This window comes from Procambarus clarkii, chromosome 3 (assembly GCF_040958095.1).
Source record: "Procambarus clarkii isolate CNS0578487 chromosome 3, FALCON_Pclarkii_2.0, whole genome shotgun sequence".
NCBI lineage: Eukaryota > Metazoa > Arthropoda > Malacostraca > Decapoda > Cambaridae > Procambarus > Procambarus clarkii.
The window spans coordinates 22,829,465-22,850,853 of record NC_091152.1 but is presented as its reverse complement, the minus strand read 5'-3'; the positions used below and the strand labels follow the sequence as shown (position 1 = coordinate 22,850,853).

At 47.1% G+C, this 21,389-nt stretch overlaps 1 protein-coding gene across 1 annotated transcript in view; it reads left to right on the top strand.

Moving 5' to 3' along the window:
* Nucleotides 1–21,389, top strand: part of Mtp (microsomal triacylglycerol transfer protein) — a 253,595-nt gene that overhangs the window by 205,554 nt on the left and 26,652 nt on the right. Inside the window, exons 11-13 of the mRNA XM_069330044.1 lie at nucleotides 5,029–5,241; nucleotides 8,777–8,995; nucleotides 17,001–17,213. Of these exons, the coding sequence (XP_069186145.1) occupies nucleotides 5,029–5,241; nucleotides 8,777–8,995; nucleotides 17,001–17,213 (645 nt within the window). The remainder of the gene's footprint in view (nucleotides 1–5,028; nucleotides 5,242–8,776; nucleotides 8,996–17,000; nucleotides 17,214–21,389) is intronic.

The window sequence follows — 21,389 nt, the reverse complement described above, 5'->3', positions numbered from 1 at the left end:
GTTTGCGCTCAAGAGCCCAAAACGCCTCGCGCACAATGCGCTAGTTTTTTTTCACGGGGCCCGCGCGCTTTAATGTGTTAAGTCGGGTCGGGTAATTTTTCAAGTACTGTATATATATTTTATATATCCTACTTGATACATTGATAGATATATTGTATAACTAAAATTAAATAAAGTTAATTGTGTAATTGCGTTCCAATTTAGTGCCACGCCGACGATTAAGCCAGCTGTTGGCTGCTGCATGGATGTGTGAAAATGCTCTGATAAAGTCCAGATGGGTGGGAAAAAATTGGTTCATTCCTTTGTATTGCAAAATATTTCATGTATCAATCAGTGATTGTTAATATTTTCTCAATAAAATTTTACAGATGTGTTATGTTTTACCCTGTACAGTGCAGGTAATGTATTTTTAATGTTACAACACAGGCTGTGGCGGCCAAGCCATACAATGGCGATCGAGCCTTGTCACTAACTGAGAGCTAGCCAAGATGAAATATTTTGAGTTCACCTTTTCTCTGCTAATGATAGAATATACATTTGCAGAGACTAATATGTAGCTTTTGTTGAAAAAAAAAATTAATATGTTGTAATACTATAATAAAATTGGTAAATTGACATACTTTTTAATGAAGCTGAAGATTATGAAGCTGTGAAGATTACGTCTTCCTCTGCAGCGCTTGTTATATATTGTTCAGTACTATATACAAGGTACATACAGTATGTACACTTATTTTCAGGCATTCACTTCACACAACAGCTAGGCTTACTACTAATTCACACGAGTTCTAATTCTAATTCACAATTGAAAATTATTTCTACTGTATATTTACACTGTACAGTATCTTTTTGTCAAGGCTTAATTAATCATTAACACTTAAAATACTGTACTCTATCAATACTTTTTACACTAATTTATATGCCTTTCAATCATATTTTCTGTGGGGAGCCCCTACGGCTCCTTGGAGCTTATGGGGCTAATGTATGTTATATTAGACCGGGACATTAGCTATGGAGTTCAGACCTACCAGGGACTAGCGCCAGAACCTGGCCCCTGCAGAGAGGTTTCAGGGAGCAATGGCCCTGGAAAACCCTGTTGTGGTTGGGGTTTTCCTTATCTGCCATCGACCAGGGTTAGGCACCCAGAAAGGTAGGCATAACAAAACAAACCCCACACGGTAAAAAGCTAAAACAAAAACCGAACAGAGGTAGAGAACTCCCTACATTCCCAAGGAAACAAGCAAACAAGCAATTATCACAATTTACTACCGCACCGGTTGTCCGCGCAGCCCTCCCCTCCCCGAGAGGGGGAGGGGAGGGGCCCCGGACCCCACCGCTCTGGCTGCCTTCAGTCCGTAAGCTAGTGTCAACCTGGACAGATGCTTCTCTGGCCTCAAATTCCTGGGCGGTGTTTTGCCTTGTGTGGCGTTCTCTGCTGTCTTAGTGTGGTGTGCGGTGGCCAGGAGTACTTCATCAGTGCCGGGCTGCATGCGCTTAGGGGCTTCCTTCCCTAAGCGCCCTGTGAGTACTGCCCCTGGGTGTCAGGGTTATCTTCCTTGGGGCGTTTGGGAACCGCTTCCGTAGGGGTTCATGCTGCTCGGCATTTGCCTCGCCCTTGGAGCCAGCTAGGTCTTGGGGCCCTTGTTTGGCTTTGGGTAGGGAGTGGTGTTGTGCTGGTTAGGGCATTAAGGTGTTGCGTGTCCTGCCACCTAAGCGGCAACCGGTTCCTGTTACCTCTGGAGACGGTGTACTTTTGCGGGATTTTTCTTTGGTTTTGTTTTTGTTTGCCTGGTGGAGGTTCTGCCTCGTGGGCCTATAGTTCCCCTAATGCTGTTTTGGTGGCCCTCTGCTAGGCCCCTGTGCTTGTACACATCACAAGGGTTTCAGTGTTATCATCTACCCCTTGTTAGTTTGGATTTTTAATCGGTTAGCAACACCTTGCCCGGGCTTCCCGTAGTTGTTACCCTACGGGCCCTGGAAACCCCTATTGGGGCTCGACGGGCCCATGGATGCGTATCCCAAGTTCCATCCTGCCTTGTTCGTGTTTGAAAGTTGCTGTGTGCCCTTGTCTCAGGGTGACAGTCACCTGTTTTACCTCCGTTATGCTGCCTGTTGGGTCAACGACACCTTTGACCCGGAGTCTTGCGAGTTGTGTTCTCTGCTTGTGCTCCAGTTTTACTTTGAGGAGGTTCCTGTTAGGGTACAGGCAGCATTTGCGTTGCATGTTAGGTTTAGGTTACTGCAACGCGCTAAGTTGGTTCCCACCCGGATGCCCTGAGGCTGCCCCGTTTTGGTTTTAGGGACCCGGACCTGGGGGCATTAGTCGCTTCGACTTTGGCTCCTTTTGCGCTCCCTGGTCCTTCCCCTGTGGTTCATCCTGCCCCTTCCCCCTATGTCCGGCTCCTAAACGTCTGAGGGTTTCGGATTCGGCATAGGATTTAGTTGGTAATGAGGTTCGGGTGGCTTCGGGCACTGCCCCATTCGGGTCGGAGATGAAGGCATTTGAGCCGGTTCCTCCTGCTGAGGCTTCTGGGTCCCACCAGCAAACCCCCCTCTTGTCTGCCTTTCCCCGGGACTCTGCCTTTTCTTCAGAGGAAGAGGGTTTGGAGGACGGCTCTGCCCCAGGTCCCGACATGGGGGATCTTGGGGCTGGGGAGGAGACGACCTGGGGGCCTTGGGGCCCTCTTTGACCCCGCTTGGGTGCTTTTGCCTTCCTCGCGGGGCTTATTGTTGCAGGGGGAGGGGTTTTCTTACCCTCCCCCTTTCCCTATACGAGTATAATTTGGGTTTAGCTCCTCCTCCTGGTTCGGTTTCGGGCTCCTTTGGGTACCTCAGATCTGTCTTTCCAGAGGTTTTCTACTTTCTGTATTTCTGCGAAGGAGGCTCGGGAGCTCTTGCTGCATACCTCTTGCGAGATCCGGTTTATACCTCTGTGATGGATCCATCTTCATTTGAGTTCAGTTCTAGAACCCGCTTTTGGGTGTGTGTGGAGATTCCGGAGTCTTCCTGGTTGGCAGACTGCCCTTTCTTTTCTTTGGGGGCGTGGCGTGGGTTCTGTCGGACCCACACGCTTGATTGGCGTGAAACTTCTACATTTCTGCAGGTTTACCTGGGGTGGGGGGGGGGGTGAGTTTGAACACCTTAATGCATGCTTGTTCGCCCCCGTGCTTTCTCAGGATGTTGGCCCTTTCCAGCTTCACGTGCAGGTTCCTCTTTCAGCATCGTTGGTTGCTGAGGATTTGTGCTCCCATGGGCATTTGGCTTCGGTCTTGCGTTTCTTTTTCCTTCTCGAGCTGTCTTATGCCTGGCTTGAGGAGGATGTGGGAACGTTGAGTGAAGGGCCTTCGTCTGGAGCACTGACTTCAGCAGCTAGGGTGTCGGCTGCACTGTTGAAGCTCTTTGCGCCCATCTTGAAGGAAGCGGTATCTCTGTTTTTTGCTTCTCGCCTCACGTGCCGTCAGGTTGTGCTCGCCCTATCTTTGGAATCCGCTTGGGCTGTGGCTCTTAGGTTCTCATCTCCACTTTGTCCGTTACTGTTTGCAGAAGCTGCGGTCTCGCAGTTTCTGCAAGCGGCTTCATCTAGTTGTCGTCCTATGTCAAACTTGTTGGTTCTCCGGGGAGGTCGTTCTTGGCAGTCTCGGAGGGGTCATGCCAGGGTTCCGGGTTGCGCTGGTCGAGGTGGGCCATTGGTGCCAGTATCTGAGCCGACATTACCTTCGGTGCCGGCGTCGTCTGGTCGGCGTGGTGTTCGCCCTGCTCGACGTTTGGGTTCTTTAAGGGGCATCGGCCCTTATGCGGTTCGCCCCGTTGACGGGGCGACAGGGGGGGCAGGCTCGCTCTGTTTGCCCACGCTTGGTCCCATGATTTGTGGGCCTTTTCGGTTGTGTCATCCTGCCTGAGGTGGCGTTGGGCAGCCCGTCATCCTTTGGGGGATTCGGGACTAACGGGGCAGGTTTCTTCTCCTGCGCTTCATCAAATCATCTTAGAGTAGGTGCGTTTGGGCATGGTCGAAACGACCCCGTCCCTCAGGTGGGTTTCCCACCTGTTTCCAGTGCTAAAACGGGACTGTGCGGATCTGAGGTTCATTCTGGACTTGTTCCGTCTGAACCCCTGGATTCCTTGCCCCTCCTTTCGGATGACTACTATGTCTCAGATCCGGCTTCTGTTGGAGCCGGGTGCCTGGATGGTGTCTCTGGCCCTCAAGAATGCTTATTGGCATGTTCCTATTCATCCGGGGTTCAGGGACTGGTTAGGTTTCGTGGTGGGGCATCACACTTACCGCTTTCGCTGTCTACCTTTTGGCTTGAATCTGGCACCTCGTGTTTTCACACATCTGACCCGGGTTGTGGTGACCCGTCTGCTTCTTCTAGGGTTCGGGTTTTGGCCTACCTCGACGACTGGCTGGTGTGGGCTCCCAGTCGGTCAGCTTGTCTGCTCGCCATGGATCTGGTTCTTTCCCAGCCCGCCAGGTTCAGGTTCCTGGTGAACTGGAGGAAGTCCCATCTGGTTCCGTCCCAGGTTCAGACCTGGCTGGGTCTTGTTTGGGATTCTTGGACTGCTTCCTTGTCTCCACCACTTCTGTGTGCCACCACTTCTGTTAAGTTGGATACTGTTTCCTAAGTTCCCTGTTCGTTCCAAGACTTGCATTTCCCAAGTTGTCTGCAGTGTCAGACAACCTCTTGTTCCTGGCAGGCCCAACAGAACTATTTACGGCTGATGTGAGCTTTTAGTGAAGCAATCTCGGGAAGAGTGAGATCGTCAGTGAGCCTCTGGGGCTCCTCCAGAAATTGGCATTTCATTACACTCGATGCTGGGATTTTATATATTCTGTACTCTGTCTGATATTTATACAAATAAAAACACATTTTGGCCTAAAATTAAAACCTACATACCTAAAATTACTCAAGACATCAAAAAGATGGAGAATCAACTGTAGGCATTACATGCAGGATTTACTTTTACTGTATTTGTATAGTTGTTCCTACTCTTTTGGGTAATTTCTTTGTATAAATCCATACATTTGTCTTTCAGATTATTTCAGAAGTGAGGAGCCTACTTGTTGAGAAGTTGGGAAATTGCAGTCATGAATTGTGTCAACTGATGTATATCCGTGGGTTGAAAAATTTACGATTGGCAGACACAATGGACGTTTTGCTTAAATTTGCTGAAGGAGACGCTCGTAAACCAGCCATTTATGCTACACGGGCTCTTCAAACAATGCCTGATTCTTACATAACCAAAGAGGTAATCAAATATACTTTTATGTACACATATTTGTATTAACCCCCCTGGGCTGCTCTTGCGATTTTAGCCTGCAACACGTCAGCCGCAAGAAATAAAAAAAATTAAGAAATGTTTTTTGTCTTATAAAAGTTTTCATTTGTGTTCCCTGATCACAAGAAAAATATAAAAATAAATCGTAGGTTATATATTTTGGCCACAATAGTATGAGGTTGACAGAGTAATTGATGTAGGTGGTCAGCTCCACCCGAGCTGTCAGGAGGGAGTTGCCACAAAGATATTATTACGTTATTATTTCAATGCTCTGATTGATTTTTTTCTGTTTTGCAGTAATATTATTCAATAGTGTGTAGTGTGATATATTTATATAATAAAATGTGTGAACCATTGCTATACTCAAAAGTATTGTGAGCATATTAGTGATTCAATTATGATGATCATAAAACAATAATCGAATAGTTTTGCAGTTATTTCACTATAAACACAGGTTATATGTAAGTTTCTGGATGTTTTGTTCACCATAACTGTACAACTAAGCTGGTATGGCAAGTTCAGTGAACAACAGAGGTTGCCACACTCCACAGTGATGTCACAGCGTCAGCTGATGCTCCCTCCGCTTGCTCACTTGTTCAAGGCACTAACATTCCTCACTAACGTTAGTGCTCACCACTAACATGGTGAACACGAATGTAGATACTTATATATAACGTCTGTATATAGTGAATAAAAGCAAAAACAGTATTGTGGGAGGAGAATGTGGGTGAGTCAGGTGACTTGAGGAAGGGAGGAAGTAGCAGCCAGTGGCGGGCTGCCACTGCCACTGAGCATGCCAACTTAGTGGTTCGTTATGGTGAACACGAATGTACATACTTATATATTACATCTGTATATAGTGAATAAAAGCAAAAACAGTATGGTGGGAGGAGAATGTGGGCGAGTGAGGTGTTGAGGAAGTGAGTGGCAGCGAGTGGCTGGCTGGTGTGTGGCGGTCACTCCTCGTTACTTTTTGACTCGTAATAGCAACTTAGTGTTCGTTATGGTGAACAAAACATGCAGATACTTATATATAACCTGTGTATATAGTGTTATAACCGACAAAGTAATTGTTCACTGTTTGATGAGCATAATTGAATCATAATATGCACACCATATTTTTGAGTACAGCGATGATTCACTCATTTTATTATATAAATATATCACACTACACACTATTGAATAATATTACAGCAAAAAAAACTACGAAAAATCAATCAGAGACATTGAAATAGTTAGGTAATTATCTCTGTGGCATTTCGGGCCTGACAGCTGGCGAGCAACAGACCGTCTGGGACGCACGCTGAGTCAGCGCCTGGTTTTTGCCAGACTTCCCCACCCTATAGCGGGCAATATATGCCACTTACGATTTTGTTGTTATTTTTCCCATGATCAGTGAATACAAATTAACAGGTTTAGAAGGATTTTTTTTTTTTTGTATGCGCCTGTGGGTGACACATGCTAAATAGCCAGGCGCCATTTAAGGGTTAAGTTGATCCATACAGCTGCATAATTGTTGCATGATCCATGACGATCTCGACGCACCATCCAGCTGGGATGGTTTGTTATTGTTGACAAGGGGAGAGTCAGTACAGGCGGCCCCCGAGGGAGGGACAGCTGGACTAACCTTGTTGCTAGCTTGGCTAGATGATTTATTCCTGATCAGTGTGTTATCTGCCTTAGTGGCCTTACTGGACTTGGATCTGTTATTCATGGTAGCCTACCCAGTATTCATGATACTAGGTAGACGGGCCACCACGTGCGTAGCTCTAATCCTGTAACTACACTTCGATAATTACTGCAAAACAGAAAACTTCGAAAGCAAAGCGGTCACTGCCTGAAATCTCTGAACTTAGAAATATATGGGTAAGATGAGTCACCTGGGAGAAACACGTCCCACATGACTCTGGGTTGAAGGTGTCACAGATCCAACAGGCAGCATGATGGAGGCAGAATGTATGAGCATTGCCAGGTGGCACAGGCATTGAACAACCCTCAAAGTTGCACAAGGAGAGGGCAGGCATGGGAAAAGTATCCATAGTACAAGAGCCCATTGGGGTTTTCCAGGGCCTGCAGGGTGAGAGTGCCCTGCAGGAAGCCCAAGCACTTGGAACAGTATGGTTGTTACCCCAGGCAACCCTGGCCACCCAAAACCAGCAGAAAAGTCGTAGGGGCAACGATGGGAGTGAACTGCATAAATTCCTCAGGAAAACCTAATAAGGTTTAATATTTAAACTTTCAAGCATAAAATGGCTAAAACAATGAAATCCTCCCAGAAAGGGGATAAGAGAGAAAGCCCAGTACCTGCAGGAGCATACCACAGAAAATGAGCAACCAGGGAGAATATAGCACCACCCAGACTATAAACCGGAAGTCTACCTCTGCGCACCAATTAGGTCTTGTGAACCACAGTGTGCCTCTCCAGCAAAAACACTCCCAACCTGAGAAAAGACAGATAGTCCAAGACCATTGGTTTACTTGTAGGGCGAGGGCACTCCTTAATGGAGTATGGAAAGGGAAGACAATCCTGACTGTGCAAGGGTACTTACAGAGTGCACAAGGAAGGAAACTCTGATTACATGCATTTCCAAGCTCACTGTAACTCTTAGCTCAGGTTACACAAATGTGTATAAGAACAGCCTCAAAGGCTGAAAAATGGGAGACTGGAGCCAGAGCGACTAGAACGGGCGACTAGGTACACATCAGAATTAGAACTGATGGTGGTGGGGTTGGCTAACTCAGCCTGCCTCCCTCCTCCCTCATACAAGGGGGGAAGGGGAATTACTTTAAATGTAAGATGTTTATAGTGCCACTGCTACATGCGCCTCTCTGAGGGGGTCCAAGTTATGACTCATGGTACCCGGTAGGCCAATAAGTGCTCCATGACTTATGGCACCTGGTAGTCTGGAACCGAGTCAATGTATTAGCTTCAGAGAGTCTCAAAGAAGCTCCCCAGAAAAAGCAGTTTCAGGAAATCTGGATTTCACACAAACCCAGATTGTATCCAGAATTATAAACTGTATACTAATCCAAATTTTGGAGGTGTCAGTGTATTAATTTATCTATTTAACATTTGGATGAGTGGAATTTGTGATGCATGAATAATGTCACATGATAATTTTTTTTCCATCTCTTGGTTAAAAAATAGTTCTCTGTTATTGTCACAAGGTTTACTCAGACTGCTGAAGCAAGACTTTGTTAAATGCTTTAGTTCTGACAGTATCTAATAAAAGTGTATAGAAATGTTTCCCATTGTTGGTAACAGGAGGCTGATTAGGCCTATTGAGATTCACCTAGTCAATAATTGACCTTCCCTAAAATGTGACTCACAGCAGCCATACCTATTAACTGCAAACTAAATAAAGGCAAAGTGTGTATTGAAATGTCCAAATGTCTCACTCAGCCCTGGATGTAAACCCAGTATTGATTATTTGAGTTAACTTCACTAACTACTGTTTTAACTTAGTGTTATGTTATTGTTATTATCCATGCTTTCTTCTCTTAGATTTACGGTAAGCTGGAGAGAATTTTCCTCGAGCTGCGTCACCCGCATGACTCAAGTGTTAGAGCCATGGCAGCAGATATTCTTCTTCGACATAAGCCTAGTGAGGAACTTTTGCGAGTAATTCTTCAAATGATGGCCACGCAAGATTCCAAAGAACTCAATACTCTACTCTTGGGTAGATTGCGAGATTTATCTGAAAGCAATAAATATTTACAGCAGGTAATAACAACTAATTATGAATTTTGTTATTTAAAGTATTATGTATCATACTAGAAGTAATGGGAAACTGGAGTGTGATTGGATGTTCATTCCTGTTTCCCTTGTTCACAATACATTGTAACCTCAATTCAGCAAACTATATGGGGATCAATCCTGATTGGTTACATTCAGAAATTCATTGCCACTGGAGATGCTTTCAGGAAGCATTTGTATGATGCAATTTTCTGTGGAGAGCCCCTCCAGCTCCCTGGACGTATACAGGGCTGATATGTATACATTAGACCATGGCATCAGTCAATTCAATTGGAGTTCTAGCCTACCGGGGGCCAGGACCTGGTCCCCTCAGAGGCACGAGGAGCAATAGCTTATAGAAATCCTTGTGTGGTTGGAAGCATTCTGTCTGCCATCTGCCGGGTTAGATACCCAGAAAGGTAGGCATCCCAAAACACTCCACCTAGTTAAAATTGCTACCGAAAACTGAACTATCAAGCAGTACCCCACAATCTGAAAAAAAGCAAACAAGCATGACGTCACAAATGCCACCGGGCTGCTGTCTGCGCAGCTCCACCCTCCCTGGGAGGGGGAAGGGGGAGCACCAGACCCCCTTGCGCCGGCTATCCAACCTTAATTCTAAAGCTGATGTGTTGCATGGCAGTCATTCGACTCTGGCTCCTATCTCTGAGCAGTGCTGTACCTTTGCAGTGTTCTTCTGTATGGTGGTGTGTGAGCCAGGTGTAATTCACAGAGTACTGGGGCTACATGCACCTAGGGCCACCTTTCCTAGGTGCCCTGTAAGTACTGACCTTGCAGCTTGGGGTTATCTTCCACAAGTCATTCGGGGACTACCTCCGTAGGGATCTTTTGCTGCTCGGTGATTGCCCGCCCTTGGGGTCAGCTGGGGTTTTCATTTCCACTGTTGGACCTTGGGTAAGATTTAGTATCGTTGCTGGTAGGGGCGCAAGGTACTGTGCAGCTTGTCACCTATTACACGATGGCCGGTTCTGTTCCTCCTGAAAACATTGTACTTTTGCAGGGTTTTCCTTTTTGTCTTTTGAAAACATTGTCAGGTTTTTTGCCCCTTGATTATTGACCACCCTTTGTTATTCTGGTGGCTCCCAGCTAGATCCCTGTCATTGTTCATGTTGCAGGGGTTCAACTTTTATTTGTTCTCTTGGTAGTTGGGCCAACCAGTTAACAGTACCTTGCCTGGGGATTCCCTTAGCAGTCAGCCTAAGGGCCTTGGAAAACCCCATTATGGCTCATTGGTCCAATGGATGCATCCTCTGGGTCTCATCTCGCCTTGTGTGAAATTGAAGGTTGCTCTGTCCCCTTGTCTCAGGGTTACATTCACCGGTTTTGCCACTGTCATGCTGTCTGTTGGGTCAGTGACACCTTCGACCCTGAGTCCCATGAGTGGTGTTCCTTGCTGGTTCTCCATTGATTCTGATACTAGAGTGCAGGGAGCATTGGCATTGCATGCACAGTTCTAGTTGCAGCAACGTGCTAGGTTGGTTGCCTTTTCGGCTGCCCTGTGGCTGTCTCACTTTGGTTATTGGGACCTGAACTTGGAGGGGCGTTAGTAGCTTCGACTTTGGTTTCGTCCGCGCCTCCCCCTCCCCCCCCCTCCCCCCCTCCCCCCCCTCCCCCCCCCTCGTCCTTCCCCCTGCTGTAGTTTGTCCTGCTTCCCTGCTGTCGGCTCTCAAATGTCTGAGGGTTTCAGAGTCGGGGCAAGGTCTAGATGGTGGTGAGACTTGGGCGGTCTCGGGGTCTGCCCCTTCTGGTTTGGCAACAGAGGCATTCAAGACTGCTCATCCATCCGGGGCTTCAGGTCTGACCAGCGGGCTCCTCCTTTTCCCTGCTTTTCCGGTTGACTCTGCCTTTTCTTTAGGGGTGGAGGATATGGAGGATGGCTTTGCCCCGGGTCCTGGCATGGAGGATTCCGGGGTTGGGAAGGAGTTGACCTGGGATGCTTGGGCCCCGTTTTACACCGCTTAAACCCCCCCCCACCCTTTCTCTGTACAAATTTGATATTTGATATTCGGCTCCTCCTCCGGTTCGGTTCCAGGTTCCCTTGGGTTCTTCGGCCCCTTCCTTCCTGAGGTTTTTGGCTTCCTGTATCCCGCTTAAGGAGGTTTGAGAGGCCATTGTGGCGTACCTCCTGTATGACCTGGATTTTGCCTCGATAATGGACCACTTCCTCATTTGATCTCGATTTTGCTTTTCCTTATTGGGTGCATTACGAGGTACTGGAATCATCCTGGTTAGCAGACTGATCTTTCTTTACATTGGGGGCGTGACATTCGTTCTGTCGGACCCGAACGCTTGAGTGGCGGGAAACTTCTACTGTGGTTCAGGTTTACATGGAGGCAAGTTGGAGCACCTCTATGCTCCTATGAACATCAGAGGTCCACGGTTGTTCAACGTCCTACCAGCGAGCATCAGAAATATTACAGGAACAATCGTGGACATCTTCAAGAGGAAACTAGATTGTTTCCTTCAAGGAGTACTGGACCAACCGGGCTGTGGTGGGTATGTGGGTCTACGGGCCGCTCCAAGCAACAGCCTGGTGGACCAAACTCTCACAAGTCAAGTCTGGCCTCAGGCCGGGCTTGGGGAGTAGAAGAACTCCCAGAACCCCATCAACCAGGTATCAACCAGGTAACCTCAATGCATGCTTGTTCATCCCCCATTCTTCCTAAGGATATTGGTCAGGTGCAGCTCCATGTGCAGGTTCCCATTCTTTTGACGTCCCTGGTAATTGAGGATTTGCGAGCCCGGGGGCACTTGGCTTTGGTTTCACGTTTCTTTTCCCTGCTCGAGCTGTCTTTGGACTGGCTTGAGGAGAATACGAGAGGTGCTGGGGACCGGGCCTGTGTCTGGTGTGCTTGCCTCGGCGGTTAGGCAAGGCATCGGCTGCCTTGTTTTTGTATGTGCCGATTCTGAAGGAGACGGTGTTGCTGTTCTTTACTTCCCGCCTCACATGCCGGCAGGCTGTGCTCGCTTATTCTTTGGAATCCGCGTGGGGCATGGCTCTTAGATTTTTGTCACCTTCTTGTCCGTTGCTGTTTGGGGATTCTGTGGCTATGCAGTATCTGCAAGCAACTTCTACTAGCTGTCTCCCTATGTCTGACTTGTTGGTTCTCCAGGGCGGGCCGTGGTGGGTCGTTCCCGGTGCGGTCGTGCCAGGGTTTGTGGTTCCTCCGGTCGTGGTGGGCCAGTGGTGCCAGCTTCGGAGTCGGCGCTTCCTTCGGACCCGCTGGTGTCTGGTCGGTGCAGTGATCACTCTGTGCATTGTTTGGGTTCTCGTAAGGGGCGTCAGCCTTCACGTGGTTCGTCCTTTACGGGGCAATGGGGGAAAAGCTCTGTTTCATCTCGCCTGGTCCCACGATTTGTGGGCGTTTTGGGTCATTTCCTCTGGCCAGCGGTGGCATTGAGTGGCTCCTCCTCCTTCGGAGGGTTTGGAGTTCAAGGGGCAGGTCACTTCTCCTGTGCTTTGTAAGGTCATCTTGGAGTGGGTGCGCTTGGGCATTGTCGAAATGACCCCATCCCTCAGGTGGGTTTTCCCCGCCTGTTTCCAATTCCGAAACGCGACTGTGCGGATCTGAGGTTCATTTTGGACTTGTCCTGTCTGAACCCCTGGGTCTTTTCCTTTCCTTTTGGATGACCACTCTGTCCCAGATCCGGCTTTTTTTGGAGGAGGATGCTTAGATGGTGTCTCTGGATCTCCAGGATGTGTATTGGCACAACCCAATTCATCCAGGGTTCAGGGACTGGCTCAGTTTTTATCGTTGGGCAGCAGGCTGACCGCTTTCGTTGCCTTCAATTCAGCTTGAATCTGGCGCCTCCCATTTTTACATGCCTTACCCGTGTCGTGGTGACCCGCTTGCATCTGCTAGGAGTTCGGGTTCTGGCCTTTCTCGATGACTGGCTGGTATGGGCTTCCATGCTCTGCGTGTCCACTCACCAGGAGTTTGGTTCTTTCCCAGCTTGCTGGGTTCAGATTCTTGGTAAACTAGAGGAAGTCTTATCTGGTTCCCTCTCAGGTTCGGACTTGGCTGGGTCTTGTGTGGGACTCTTGGACCACTTCCTTGTCTCTCCGTCCAGTATCGTTGCTGCAGCTATGGTCCCGACTTCGGCTGTTTCTGGGGAGCTTCTGGGTCACTTGTTGATTGCTCGAGCTAGCTGTGCAGGAGTCTGAACTTCGCCGTGCTTGATTCCTGCCAGGTCGGGTCTGGCTTCGGCTGCTGTTCTGGTTCCTTCGGGGATGTCCCTTCTGCCACTCTTGCGATCATTGGGTTCGGCCACTTGGGGCCTTGCATCGGCTTCTGCATTGCCGGCTTCTTCTTCGGGTTTTTCGGGGCTCTGTGCTGTGGCGCCTCCCTGTGCCCCCCTTTGCTTGATGTGTGCACAGATACGTCGTCTCTTGGCTGGGGTTTTGTGACCAGTGCTCACCAGGCCGGCCAAGGGCGGTGGGGTCCGTCTTTCCGTCAGGCTTGCAGCACGATGCGGGAGTTCATAGCAGTGTGGGTGTTGCTTTGGAGGGTTTGTGTTGCTCATGGATTGACGATCCAGCTCCATTCGGACTGCACCCTGGTGGTTCATTGCCTGAACCGAGGGGGGTTTGATGTGGTCCTTGGCTCTTTTGGGCAGGTCACTTCGGGTGAATCATCTGCTGAGTTATCAGGGTTTTGCTCTCCTGGCAGTTTACATCCAGGGGGGGGGGGGTGTCCAACGTCACGTTGGATGGCCTCTCGCTTCATTCCCCATTCCGCAGAATTGAGGGTTGACGCCGACTCTTTCGGTTGGCTCTGCCAGACGTACTGGCACCTGAAGGTGAACCTCTTCGCTTCGGCATGGTTGAGGCGTCTTCCGGTATATGTGGCGCCCTTTCCAGAGAGGCTGTCAGGGTCGATGCCTTTCGGCAGGACTGATCGAGGTGGGGTTACCTATACCACTTTCTGCTGGTTCCGCTGTAGCTTCTGGTCCTGGCTCGTCTGGAGACTTATCAGGGGAGAGTAGTCCTGTTGGCCCCTTGGGGGGGCCATGCAAAGCCTAGCTTTGGTTTCTATCACTGCTTGCTCGGTTTCCGAACCTGGGGACTTTTCCACAGCTCTGCCTCTTTCAGCAGATCGGTCCAGTCCGTTACATGGCTGGTTCGATCTTCTCCTCTGATCTTTGCATCTGGTCTTTCTGTCGTGGGTCTATCGCCATTTGTTTATTGATCAGGTGGCTTATTTGATGGTGTCCTACCTGCAAGTTTTGTCTTGGTCGCAGTATGACGTCTCTTGGCGGTCTTTTCATTACTTTTTGTCTCTTCGTAGGTTGTCTTTAGTTTCAGATCTGGTTTTCTTGTGCCTTCTCTCTTGGTTGTTTCGGAACTGTCATCTTATGCCGAATACTGACGCCTTGTATTGTGCGGCGCTGGCGGAGCTGCTCCTGCTTTCGTTCGGGGTGGATGTCGCTTCAGCTCTGTTTCGCAAGCTGTCTCGTGCGTTGTTTCACTTTCGGCCTGGTCATGCGCTGCCTGAGCCATCCTGGTCATTGGACCGGGTGCTCTCTCCTTCTAGGTTTGTGGTGGCCCCTTTAGTTCGGGATTGTTTTTAAGGCTCTTTTAAAAAGGCTTAATTGAAAAGGCTCTTTTCTTGTCGGCATTATCCTCTGGGGGTTGGGTCGAGGAGCTTTATGCTCTCCTCCAGGTGCACGAAGGGTGCATCGTGTGTTGTGTCTGGTTGCAGCTCTTTACCGTTATTTGCACAGCATGGCCTCTGTGACCTGGGATGTGCTTTGGGTTGACTCGGTTTCCCTTCTTCCCTGTTCCAGGGCTCGGGTCTCATAGGTCGTCTGCAGGGTTATTTGGTTCCGCCTGCCTGCGATCTATCCTCGTGCCCACGACGTTTGAAAATTTGCTGCTTTAGCTGCCATTTTTTGTAATATGTCTTGGGCTGACATTCAGGCGCAAGGAATTTGGAGGTCTAACAGTGGTTTTGGATGCATGTTACCTTGTTAATGTTCCTGGCCCTAGTCGGGCGTGTGTCGCTTTAGGTCACAGGTTGAAGCCAGTTGTCTTGACTTCGATTTGAGATGTGAGTGGAGGCCGCCTCCCGGGTGAGTCCCTCTTGACTTTTTCTGTGGTTAGGTAGCTCCGGGAAGCCGAAGGGGTTCTCCACAGAAAACCAGTGTTGATTATAATGAAATGCCATTTTCTGAGTGAGTCCTGGAGGCTCCTTGGCAACCCTCCCTCCCTCCCTCAGGTCAGCAGTTTCTGACATTTTTATATTCAGCCTCTGAACTGAGGTTGGGTAGCCAGCGCGAAGGGTCTGGGGCTTCCCCCTTTCCCTGTCCCGGGGAGGGGGGAGCTGCACATACAGCAGCATACTACTACGACTATGACTATTACGATGACTACTACTACTACGACGACGACTACTACTACTACGACGACGACGACTACTACTACGACGACGACTACTACTACTACTACTACTATGACTACTACTACTACTACTACTACTACTACTATGACTACTACTACTACTACTACTATGACTACTACTACTACTACTATGACTACTACTACTACGACTATGACTACTACTACTACGACTACTATGACTACTATGACTACGACTACGACAACTACGATTACGACGACTACGACTACAACGACTACTACTACTATGATGACTACTACGACTACGACAACTATTACGACTACGACAACTATTACGACTAGGGAGCCGGTCGGCCGAGCGGACAGCACGCTGGACTTGTGATCCTGTGGTCCTGGGTTCGATCCCAGGCGCCGGCGAGAAACAATGGGCAGAGTTTCTTTCACCCTATGCCCCTGTTACCTAGCAGTAAAATAGGTACCTGGGTGTTAGTCAGCTGTCACGGGCTGCTTCCTGGGGGTGGAGGCCTGGTCGAGGACCGGGCCGCGGGGACACTAAAAAGCCCCGAAATCATCTCAAGATAACCTCAAGATCAAGACTACTACGACGACTATTACGACTACTACGACTACTACGACTACTACTACTACGATTACTAATTATTATTATTATTATTATTATTATTATTATTATTATTATTATTATACTACTACTACTACTACTACTACTACTACTACTACTACTTTTTCTTCTTCTGCTACTACTTCTTCTATTACTACTACTTCTATTACTACTTCTTCTATTACTATTACTACTACTACTGTTACTACTTAATTTATAAAGATCCAACCCCTTAAATCTTATTTTTTAAAGGTTGAGCTATATATGACCCCTGGAGAGAGATGACAACTCTCTCTCCTTGCATACTAAGTAAATCCACACTTGACCCACTTTGCCAGACATTTTATGGCAAGGCATAATTTACCTTAATTTACCTGAGGGCCACTAATACTATTGGCCTCAGCAAGGACAGGAAGCTGGCGGCTTGTCAAAGGTTCCTCCATTTGCCCTCATGGTCTTTTCTATCTGTATTTTAAAACCCAGCAGATTTACTAAAGACTAAATTTACATTAATTTTAAATGAATTTACATAAGATTAAATCTGGTCTGGAAAGTGCTTATTGTAACTGGAGATTTGCTGAATTGAGGTTTGCAAAATCAAGGTTGCACTGTAAGTGTTTATTTCAGTACCAGAACATAGAAACATTGAGTAATCATTTTGTTATTTGTATTGAGATCTGTTGTTGCAGTTTTAATAATGACTGCCAGTACTGTATTGAGAATGTAAGCCAACATACTTGGCAGAAATATTAATGGTTGTATGCCTGTCTTCAGTATGTAACAAGACAGGTTTTGTTTTACTACGTCTTTACTACTATTTAAGTAAATTTAATGATCATTAGAGACTTAGGTTAGGCCTTGTAGTTTCATTTTTGTTTTTGTGTATTTTTTTGAGCTTGAAACTAATAATAAAAAACAACATGCTTAATTACCTGTACTTTGTATATACATCCACATGGTGCTCTTGTGACTCACTCAACTCCTGAACATTGCAGGTGCTGAAGAGAATTTTGAAAGATCCAGAATATAATAATTATCACATATTGGGTCAAAATGGGCTCTCGTCAGCATTCTCACGATTGCTGTATCAAGACAAAAGTGCCAATTCTTCCTTCAGTAACATGCTGGAAATTGATGGGGGTCTTCTTAAGAGATCTACAGTTGATGTTTATGTGGAGAGCCAAGATGCTCAAATGCGGCTGCTATCAGTAAGTAAATACATAGCTTTGCTCAGGTGTCATCTTGGCTGTAAATAACCAGTTTAAATGCAAAAGTAATGCCATTTCCATCATCTATTTGCATGGTTATGGGGAGATTATTAAAGGTTTCACTTCCTAATTTTCTTCCTGTAATTTATCATTGTCATTCTTACTTGTAAAAATCTGCAGGAGCCATGATGAGGGTTTGAACCCTCATCATGGCTCCTGCAGATTTTCTTATTGATGCAGTAATGTTAGTGTGATTACTCTGTTTACTGAAGAGGAGCGTCAGAGGTAGAACGTTCTTAAATGACTGAGTCAGAGTGCATTGGGGGGGGGAATGTGTGAAAATCCTGATCCATCTTCAGAAGAAGCCTCGGGAAACCCTTGTGTGTTCAGCTAAACTCGGGTTGCAGTCCTTATTATCATGTTGTGGTCTAGTCGCTAGAGCGTGTGCACGGAAACACGAACCCTCATCACAGCTCCTGCAGATTTTCTCATTGATGCAGTCATGTTAGTGTGATTACTCTGTGTTTCTTGTGATATATAATACTAAAGATTTAAAGGAAACTTTGGGCTCGACTTGTATAAAAAATATTTATACAAAGCCATCACTTTTTTTTCCCCCCCATTTATCACAATATGAATTAGGGAGCATAAAACACTGTGACCTTAAAAATCTCGATCTCAAGTACAGTATTAACATCCTCCAAGTAACAGCCACATTTTCTTAATGTATCAGCGAAGTCATAAATCAGTGCTACGAATAGTTGGGATAAGTGGCTTTATTTCTGCAACTGGTCCCATCATGTGATCTTTTCCAGTGTGTTATCTCGTTGTTACCTTGTTACTCAAGGGTGCTGACCAAATGATCTTTTCCAGTGTGTTCTCTCTCTCTTACCTTGTTATTCAAGGGTCCCGACCATGTGATCATTCCCAGTGTGTTATCTCACTGTTACCTTGTTACTCAAAGGTTCTGACCATATGATTTTTCCCAGTGTGTTATCTTGCTGTTACCTTGTTACTCAAAGAGTCCCGACCATGTGATCGTTCCCAGTTTGTTAGCTTAATGTTATGTTGTTACTCATGGGTGCTGACCATGTGATCTTTCCCAGTGTGTTATCTCGCTATTAGTTTGTTACTCAAGGGTGCTGACCATGTGATCATTCCCAGTGTGTTACCTAGTTACTCAAGGATCCCGACCATGTGATCATTCCCAGTGTGTTACCTTGTTACTCAAGGATCCCGACCATGTGATCATTCCCAGTGTGTTACCTAGTTACTCAAGGATCCCGACCATGTGATCATTCCCAGTGTGTTACCTTGTTACTCAAGGGTCCCGACCATGTGATCATTCCCAGTGTGTTAGCTTGGTGTTATATTGTTACTCAAGGGTTCCAAGAGTTACTGTGTTACTGTCAAGTGTTAGCGTATTACTGGAGGAATTAAATACATTTTCTCTGATATTTAAATATTTATGAGTAGAAATGGTATCTGCCAGTAAAAAGTACCCAGGTTGAACCAGATAGGAATAGTAGTAGTATCTTATCCCTCTTGTTTTGGGCCCATTCCTACTTGGATTGTAACAGGGCTAAGAAAAATCATATTTTTGCACTTCTAGTAAGAAAAAATACCTGGTCTTTCCAGCTGTGTTATACAGATCAAAACCTAAAACATTCAAAAGTACTTGAACTAATATTCTTATAGAATGCTAGTTGGGATACCCGAGTGTGCCTGGGTCTCTCCCCCCCCCATCCTTTCCTCTCTCTCCTCACCTCTGTCTCAGTTTGCCCCCCTCCCCCCTTTCTCAGCTCTCTTTGCCTTCTCTACTCCACCCTCTCCATCTTACCCCCCTCCCTCACCCTAATACAAATATCCCCCAACATCCCCTTAATTTTTTCCATAATGTTTAACGGATTTCAAATCACAAAGAGTGATGAAAACGTTAACCCTTAACCACTGAACTGCACAACCATGTATTCTTGGTCGGTCGGAAACTGCGCCAACCGAAAAAAACTTTTTTTTTTTATTTTTTCGTACCCATTCTAAATGTGTGCGCGGTTGGTTGTGTACGAAATGGACTCTTAGGACCTCCAGTGAGAGGCAGCCATCTTGGAAAAAATTCCCAGAATGCCCTAGGGCTGCTGGCTGGGTCAGTACTGAGTGAGCAACCATAGGTGGCGCATGCGCCTCTGGCTCCCAAACACCTGTCTGACGCAGTGTTGAAAGATCGCACTTTGTCTGTGAAATTCAAATCTTATTGTTTGAAGAACATAAGAGTCGTAAAATGCTGGAAATTCGGTTCAGACGGAGCTTGGAGTAGAGCAGAGAGCTGAATGAGACCGGAGTCGCAGAGCTCTATGTGGGAGAGCGTGGCTACTCGATTGGGAATTGCGAGTGTCTGAACTCGGGGAGCGAGAGCGTTTTAGCGCGATGCGGTCGTAGTCTGCTGTCTGCTCTGTGTCGAAGCTGTAGCGTCTTGGTCTGACCAAGCACCTGTCTGACGCGGTGTTGAAAGATCGCGCTCTGTCGGTGAAATTGAAACCTTATTGTTTGAAGAACATAAGAGTCAATATATTGGTGAAGTTAGGTGCAATAAGGACCTAACACAAAGGTCGGATGCAAGTGATACAGCACCTATGAGGACGATACATTGAGCGTATCCAGTTGTAGCTCTGAGCACCACCCTTGCCCTCCTATACTATCACCAATTTATATAGATGATTATCTTGAGATTATCTTGAGATGATTTCGGGGCTTTAGTGTTCCCCGCGGCCCGGTCCTCGACCAGGCCTCCACCCCCAGGAAGCAGCCCGTGACAGCTGACTAACACCCAGGTACCTATTTTACTGCTAGGTAACAGGGGCATAGGGTGAAAGAAACTCTGCCCATTGTTTCTCGCCGGTGCCTGGGATCGAACCCAGGACCACAGGATCACAAGTCCAGCGTGCTGTCCGCTCGGCCGACCGGCTCCCTTGATACATGATACATGATGAATCGTTTTCTGTGTTCAGTGATGATGCATCTGATACAAGTAACATAGATGAACAGTGTTAGCGACTTCCATGGTGATATTTTCCATAGATATTTTCAAGAATAGCTGAATCTCTTCTTGACTGACGGACACTCTTTGAGGCTGGCTGAATCTCTTCCAAACTAACAGACACTCTTCGAGGCGGGTTGAATCTCTACCTGCGTGGGACCTTACAAAGCAATATTATCACAGGGGGAGCCGGTCGGCCAAGAGGACAGCACGCGGGACTTGTGATCCTGTGGTCCTGGGTTCGATCTCAGGCGCCGGCGAGAAACAATGGGCAGAGTTTCTTTCACCCTATGCCCCTGTTACCCAGTAGTAAAATAAGTACCTGGGTGTTAGTCAGCTGTCACGGGCTGCTTCCTGGGGGTGGAGGCTTGGTCAAGGACCGGGCCGCGGGGACACTAAAAACCCCGAAATCATCTCAAGATAACCTCAAGATTACGGCTACCTTACAAATTGATCTTTTCCTATAATCTTTTCAAGACTGCCTTATGCTTTACAAGCTTGGCTACATGCCACCTACAGGTACTAAAGCCAAGGGTGTACGTGAGTGCGTTATTTGCAAGCACACAGAACGGAGAAACGGGAAAAGAGAAGAAAACGAAGAAAATCTATCTGTACCTGGTACATCGAGAGCGAAGTCGCCCTGTGTACCATGGACTACTTCGTTGATTATTACTCATTTCCTAAGTACTGGGTGTGTAATAGTGTGTTACTGTGTAAATAGTGTGTGAAACTGTACATATTGTAATTTTAGTGATTTTTTAACAAGTAATATTGCGACAATAAACATTTATTGTGGACACATTACTGACACATGTATCACAGTTCCATGGAACATTATGAATATTCTACTGTATACATGAGCCGGTTGGCCGAGCCGACAGCACGCTGAACTTGTGATCCTGTGGTCCCGGTTCGATCCCGGGCGCCGGCGAGAAACAATGGGCAGAGTTTCTTTCATCCTATGCCCCTGTATTCTAGCAGTAAAATAGGTACCTGGGTGTTAGTCAGCTGTCACGGGCTGCTTCCTGGGGGTGGAGGCCTGGTCGAGGACCGGGCCGCGGGGACACTAAAGCCCCGAAATCATCTCAAGATAACCTCAAGATACATATTGTAAAGGACACAAATATGCATCATATACGAAA